Source organism: Bidens hawaiensis, unplaced genomic scaffold (genome assembly GCF_021521415.1).
Source record: "Bidens hawaiensis isolate Kalapana, Puna unplaced genomic scaffold, B.hawaiensis_p1.1 tig00023620_1, whole genome shotgun sequence".
Classification (NCBI taxonomy): domain Eukaryota; kingdom Viridiplantae; phylum Streptophyta; class Magnoliopsida; order Asterales; family Asteraceae; genus Bidens; species Bidens hawaiensis.
The window spans coordinates 295369-303179 of record NW_027493704.1 but is presented as its reverse complement, the minus strand read 5'-3'; the positions used below and the strand labels follow the sequence as shown (position 1 = coordinate 303179).

The 7811-nt window shown below is 35.2% G+C and overlaps 1 protein-coding gene across 1 annotated transcript; it reads right to left on the bottom strand.

Annotated features, from left to right (window-relative positions):
• Positions 1–904: 904 nt before the first annotated feature.
• On the bottom strand, positions 905–7090 carry LOC143567743 (putative inactive histone-lysine N-methyltransferase SUVR2). The gene is made up of 10 exons (XM_077054077.1): positions 6903–7090; positions 6796–6828; positions 6283–6318; positions 5664–6186; positions 3521–4611; positions 2173–2438; positions 2046–2112; positions 1890–1940; positions 1263–1359; positions 905–1173 (listed from the first exon to the last, which is right to left on the bottom strand). Exons 1-10 carry the CDS (start codon positions 7083–7085, stop codon positions 1148–1150), a joined length of 2373 nt encoding a protein of 790 aa, XP_076910192.1. The 5' UTR covers positions 7086–7090; the 3' UTR covers positions 905–1147.
• Positions 7091–7811: the final 721 nt, after the last annotated feature.

The window sequence follows — 7811 nt, the reverse complement described above, 5'->3', positions numbered from 1 at the left end:
AGAGCCAGACGACTCTCCCACTTTCGCTTTTCTGATGTCCAAAACTTTTTTTTTCACGACAATAATTATTGGTTTGCTTTCAGAGAGTGGAGTTTAACCCCGCTTTCATAATCTTACCACAGTACTTGCATCACGCCATCTCCTGTGAGTCAGTCATAACACCATAATAAGCCCAAACCTCGGGGTATCTTGGTGTATCGATGATCATAACAACATCATCATTGGTTGCCATTGCTTGCCGGTTTAATTCATATTGCAATTTAAAGTGTGTTTTATAGTTAGAGAAGTAATTTATTAAGTCCTAAACTTAACCTAGTTATTTATAGTACGTGTGTATGTTATATATTCAAAAACCGGTTCAAACTGTCCGAAAACGGCTATACAGCCGTTGGAACAAGTTCCGAACGGTTAAAAAGTGTTTAAATATGGAAAAACCGGGTATAACCGTACCCGGTTCTTACCCTACTGGTTCCACTGGCTTCATATATTTTCCAATCAGGCCAGGCCCGATTCCTACCTGATTCCTCACGATAACCGGTTCCGGTTTGTACCCAATTTCAAAATACCCGATTCCGGGTTTAAAAAATACCCGTCTACCTAAAGTAAAGCCCAAATACTTCACATGTGCAATAAATGTTGGCCGAAAAAAGAGTGCGATAGTTCAAATATGTGATGATGTTATAGAGAAACATCATAGTCCAAATAATCACATGTGCAATAAAAAAGAGTGCATACAACCAACCTTCTAAACCCTACATTTTCACATAAAGATCAAATCCAGATTCCTAAAACAAAAGCCTACAAACATAACTTCAGCAACCTGTCTTTTAACATGTCACCATACCACATGTCTTTTAACATGTCACAAAATATTTTTAGCATCTTTCACCACATTTTCACATAGAAGATCAAGTTCAAATTTCTAAACGAAAAGCAGTAACACTGCTACAACTACACGAATCCGTTATCAATCTTTTGTTAAACAAAACACAACGAGCCCCCAAACATAATTCAACCAACCGTCTTATAACATGTCATCATACTACAAACCTAAGATAAATACAAAACAGACACGGATTTAAACGGACTCACTACTAGAGTCATCACATGCTGGTTAACTTATTAACCTTAAAAACACATCTTGGTGTTACGTGTACCTTCTTTTTCTAGACCCTGTAATAATATAACATATTAATAATAATTTAAACCCCAAAATTTAAAAAAAAATAATAAAAACTGACACAAACGTTTAGAATACTTACTATATGGGCGTTTGGTGTTTCGGCAAAACCTGCTGCCACATCGGCACCTAAACGCCTTTACAGGGTGTTCTTCGTCATCAAAATCAATACCATAGTCCTGCACAATTTTTGGAAATCATATACATAAACCAAATGTTCAATGAACTGTTTGTGATCCGTTCATACAGGAAGTTCGTTTACGAACGAGCATAAACAATACTGTTTGTTCATTTAATTAACATGAACACATATTGTTGGTTAAATCCGTTTTATGTTCGTTCTATATAATTATTTAAAGTTTTAGGTCCATTACAGTTTAGAGTTTACTATTTTTATTAAGTCTTTATAGACCCAACAGATTGGTTTTCACGTTTAATTTTATTTGGTTTTCGCTCAGTTATGTTCAGTCTGTTTACGTTTGTAAACCTTTCGTCTGCAGTGTAAATGAACACGAGCACGCCATTTACTTAACAAACCAACATGAACAAGAAAACCCTGTTCCATTAACTGTTTGTATAAAAACTTTCTATCTTTATATAAAGACTTCATATATATCTAGCTTTTTGAATAAAATAACTTATTTACTCATTAAAAAACCAAGAAATGATAAACAGAATTAACCAATGCATAAAATCTCATTTAACTCACCCATGTTAATTCTTCTAGAGCTTTCACCTTTCTAGTAGTAAAAAAGGCAAGCTGCACAAAATTTAAAAAAAATTGTTAAACTAAAACTTGCGATTAAAATTAATTAACAAACAAATAATAATTAACAAGCATTAAGAAGTGTATAAAGTTGCATACATGATAATAGTGATGATCAGGATTCTCCACTTCCACAGGAATCTCCACCAAAGTTGAGTCAAAACACCTACCAAAAGAATACAATGAAATAAATTGGATATAATTGGAAATAAATGAACTAATTTACCTGTGATTAATGAACCGAGCCACATTTCCATAATAAGTGGCATCCAAACAAAGGGCTTCTTCGTCTTTTAACTCACTCTCTGCAGCCCAGTCAGCATCAAGCAATACTGGATACGCGTGTTCATCTTTGTTTGAACTTTTTGAAACGCGTTCGTATAATTCTGCGTTCGTTAACACTTCTCCCACGTATTCACAAACGAATGCACCTTTAGGCAAGTCCTCTAGGGTACGCAAGCCCCACCCTTTTCCTCCAGGTGTCATGAACACCTATAATGATACCATCAAGAAATTATAAAAATATTATGCCAAAAAATCGAAGCATTTAATTATCAGTAAGCATTTTGAACCGTTTAATAATGAATTTATCGAACCGGGCTGAAATCGAACCAATAAACGAACCTTCGATTTCGGTGATCAGTTCACAATGGATTTGGTATCAGTTTTTCCATTTAGAAGTTTATGGGTTGGAAAAAAATATAACCCTAAAATAAAGAATTTGGGCTTAAAAGTTTTTTGTTAGTTAATGATTAACTAATTGTTACATATATGGGTTTGAATATATTAGACTACACCGTTTGTTAACCTTTTGTCATAAATCACTTGACATTCAAAAATACAAATTATTCTTCGGGATTTTTGGTTTGCTAAAGATACAAAACCGAAACCAAACCGTAAATTTTGGTTTTCAGAAAATAAATAATCGAAATCGAACAGCAAAACTCAGTTTTCAGAAAACAAATACCCAAAACAAAACCGTCAACATCGGTTTTCAAAAAATACAAAACCAGTCAGTTTTTTGTATGGTTCGGTAATGTCCGTCAGATTGATTTTGGTTTAATTCGGTTTATTGCCTTCCAGAAAATACATAACGGAACAGTAAAATTCGGCTTTCAGAAAGTACATAACCAAACCGTTGGTTTTTAGTATAGTTTGGTTATTTCGGTTCGATTATGTCGATTAATTTGGTTTTCTGGTTAACCGAACCATAAAATTTAGTTTTAAGAAAATACAAAATTAAACAGTAGTTTTTTTGTATGGTTCGGTTATCTCAGTTCGATTATGTCCATTAGTTTGTTTTCGGTTCGGTTTTTCAGTTTTCAGGAAACACAAAATCAAAACCATTCCGTAAAATTTGGTTTTCAGAATATATAAAACCAAACCGTAAAAAACGGTTTCCGAAAAACCCAAAACCGAACTGTCGTTTTTAGTATGGTTCAGGCATTTCAATTCAATTATGTTGGTTAATTTGGTTTCAGTTCGGTTTCAATTTTCTGATGAAACAAGAACCATTAATCAATGCAGTGATACAAGATCAGCTATAATTTCAAACTTGAAAAATAGTATTTTACCTGCAACTTGCGTTGAATACCGCGTTGCACGACTCGATTACCACATCGTTTATTACACCCGCATTTCAGCCAACACTCTTTAATAAAACTCCTCACCGAATGACCTTTGCATGGCTCAACAATCTCCATGTTTTTAGATCTTTCTAGAGGACATTCTTTACAATAAAACAAACAATGTTTTTGCGGGTCCCGGTTCATTTTTATACACTCGTCAATAAGGTCCGATTTAACAAGACCGTCTTTCGTATACGCAAACTCGCCACCCGATTGCAGTGCACAAGCACACGCGGTTTCTGATGTCAAACAATCACCGAAACACGCTGAACAGCTATTGTCGTCCCCGATTCGAGCAAGTGAGAAGTTAACATACGCGTTTTGAAAGACTGCATTTCCGGAAATGTAGTGAAATGCTGGAGGACACTCAGTGTTGACTTCGTTGACCAATGATATTATCACTGATTCATGTCCTTTAGCTATATCGTTGATGTCATGAAGAGACCGTGTGCTAGTTAACTGATTTTGAGGTTCGGTATCTTGAAGCTCGTTTTCAGTTGTGTCATCAACTTCATTACAGACCGATCCGTTGACCGTGGGCAGTGGCTCGGTATCCTGAAACCCATTCTCAGGCGTGTCTTTAGGTTCATTACCGACCGAGCCGTTGACCATGAGCGGTTGACAGTTATTGACCGTATGGGTTGCAGTCTCAGTTAACGGGTCAGTGGGTGGTGTGGAAACAGGTTCAGGTTTGGTGTCCAAAAGGGAATCACACATAAACGTCATGAGTTTCTTAACGGAAAAGTTCAGGTCTAGGGTTGTGTATGATTTGAGAACCCGATCTTCGATTCGTTTTAATAAGGTGTCTGCGTTTGTGACGGATAAATTAGGGTTTTGGGTCGGATTGCAGGATAAAGAAATCTTGATTTCCCCGTTTGATGAGGATGCGATGTCAATTTTTGATGTTGGTTCGTCAGGAACCAGTCCAAGTTCATGCCCATTAGTTTCAGTTGATGAAGGGAGAATATTGGTGGTGGAATCTTTGTTTGAATCTGTTGATGGGTTTTCGGTTGAGGAATCTCCATTTGTTGTTGGTTCTGTTAAGTTTTAAGAAAACAAATACCTACATGAGTACTTTTGACAACTGTGAAATGTATACGAACATGCTAAACAATATATAATTCTTGAAATTGATACTTCAGACAAATTAAGAAATCAAAAAGTACTAAAACATAGGTTACTAGACCTGGGGCTGTTCAAAACGCTCACGACTCGCTCGAAAAAACTAATGTGTAAATGAGCTGAGCCAGGATGGATTCGAGCTTGAACTTAAATGAACCGGCTCGGCTCATTTATTTAACAAGCTGAAAAGTCAAGCTCTAGCTCGGCTCATATAAAGCTCGAGCCAGCTAGTGGCTTGTCAAGCCGGATAATTATTATTTTTTTAATATATTTAGTTTTTTTACACATTTACATATAAAAGGTAAAGTAGCTTTTTAACATACACATTATACAAAATTTATAAACTAGAAAACTTATAATATTAAATGTATCTTTTTTTACAATTTCTTTAAGGATTGAGGCATATTATATGTATAAATTTGTTTTTTTTTTGATAATACAATTATGCGCTATTACTATTATTGCATATAATAAAATTCGGTGTTTAATTTAAACGAGCAAGTTATCCAGCAAGCCACGAGGGTGTAAATGAGCTAAGCCGCTTGTGAGCTAGTCAAGATCAGCTCGCTAAAAGCTACATTCAACCCAAGCTTAAACGGGCTCGAGCCTAAAATAAGCTTGTTTAATAAACAAGCCCAAGCCCAAGCCCAAGCCCAAGCTTCATTTATCAAGCTTGAGCTGGCTCACGAGCCTAAATGAGTCAACTATTTATATAATTTGTCTTATATATGTATATAATAATTATTATATATGATAAAAACAACTAAAATATTTATACTATACTATATATAAAATTTTGAATTGTAAATATATAAAAAAATAAATATGGATGTATATACATTGATTCATAAATATAAATGAGTCAAGCTCGAGCTCTAGAAAAAAACTCACAAGAGCTTGGCTCATTTATACCCCAGCCAACCATTTTGCGACCACTAACAACTCAACAAAAAGAAAGAACAAGTACCTGGTCCAACAATCGAAATAGGTAGCGGAAGAGGTGGTGCATCATCTGCAACGGGCTCGTCTTTGGGCTTTATTAACGGAAGACTTGTTTGTTTGGGCTTCGGCTCTTTATACCGCACACCATGCAACGGCCTATCAGAACCCGACTTCAACTCCCGAGTACCAGTTTGAGGCGACATCAGTTCCTTTCCTTTATCTCTCACACGCCTTGGCCGTAAACCCAAATCAGACCCAATTACATTCGCCCCATCTGGTTCGGTTAAAACAGGTTCTTTCCCCTTGTTTTTAGGTTGGGGTGAAACTGAAACGGGCTCGTTTGTTGCATTTTGGGCCCGTGATTGAGAACGGGGTATAGCAAAAGGTAGATCATCAATTTCTATTTTGGGCTTTTTGAGTGGTGTTAAATGTGAGTTAGGGTTAGATGTGGTGCCAGATGGACCTTTTTGGTGTCTCAACCGTAACCGTTTTAACGGGCGTTCAGGTTCTTCTGGAATTTGGGTTTCTTCTTCAATTGCCTTCAGTCTCTGTTAAATTAAGAATGGTGATAAAAAATTAGAAGTAATTACAGTATTTAACATTTATCGAAATTATTACTGTTGTGAATTAATGAAATTGCATACTTCAGCTTGCTCAAGTTTCTTTTTTTGTTCTTCTGCCTGAAAGAAAGTAAAAGAAAGCAACTTTAGATGTGCATAACACAAACTAAATGTGTAGGCCTGTATACGAACCAGATGTTCAGTGAACTGTTTGAAAGACAGTTCATTTATTTAACAAATGAACGAACACGAGCATGAACAGTTTTTGAAATGACCGAATATGAATAGATGTCTCGGTTTGTTCATATATGTTCGTGCATTTGTTAGTTTACAATTTTTAAAGTTTGTTCGTATAATGCAATTAATCTTTTAGGTCTATTAAAAAATGGTCTAATTTTATATATACATAAAATATCATCCATTACAATTTAATCTAGTTTTGTTAAGTTCTTTGGCTCAACATATTGATGTTAATGTTTACTTTTAATTGGTGTTACGCTTGATTATGTACATTTATGACCAATCATCTATGTTCAGTTATGTTCGCTTACAAGTGTAGGTCAAATATCAAAACATTTAGCTAAAGAAGACACTTACTTCAACATCATTCTTTTTCTGCTGTTCTGATGCCTGAGAAATCAATATGAATCAGTGATATGAACAACAATCCAGATGCTTAACAATAATAATAATAATAATAATACCTGTGCCTCCTCGCTGTCAAAAATAGCATCTGCAAGTGCTCTATAGTTTTCCTCTTCAATAAGCTCCCAGTTCTTTTCGTAGATTTTCAAAAGATTCTTCAGCACTGGTTTAGTTTTCTCTTCGGGGATGCCGATATCCCTCATAGCACGAAAAGCTTTCGCCACTCGTGGATTTGGAGCCATTACATGCAGCAGATTAACCTGAAGACATTGAAAAATCAAAATCAAAATCACAATCAGCTACATTTGACACAAAACCCTAAACCCCCAAAGGGAAGCGATTGAAGGAAGAATAAGAATAGAATGATTGATAATTGTTACGGAATTACCCTTGTGAATTTGCAGGAATCGAGAAAGAAGAGTGAATTAGGGCACCACCGATCAAATGGAAGGGAACCCTCACTTCACACTTTAACTTTGTTTAGGTTATTATGTCGTTGTGGTTTGGAAATAAATAGCAGTAGCTTTTTTTTTTCTTTACAAGCTCTACTTTCTCTTTTTCATTTTCATTATTTTGTTTTTTCTATTCCTAAATCCCAATGTTTTCAGGCCTGGCCCAGACGCCTTACCGGATCGACCCGGAAGGGTGAACCGGACATAGACCCGGATGATGTTATAAATAATATATTATATATAATTATAAAATTAGATATTGTTTTAGAAGGGTTAAAAAGAAAATAAAATTTAAGAATTTATCTTTAGTAAGTTTTCTTAAACCGCATTTGTTAATTGTATAATTAATAATATTTATTACTTTTGCACATGTCAAGTTACATGACTTGTAAATTTTAAAAATCAAAATGTAAATCGTTCTACACAACTGTACTACAATTATTATTGGGCTTTTTAAGCCCTAGTTGAATAATATATGCCAGCCACCGTTTTTTTAGTTAACAAACCCTACCATCC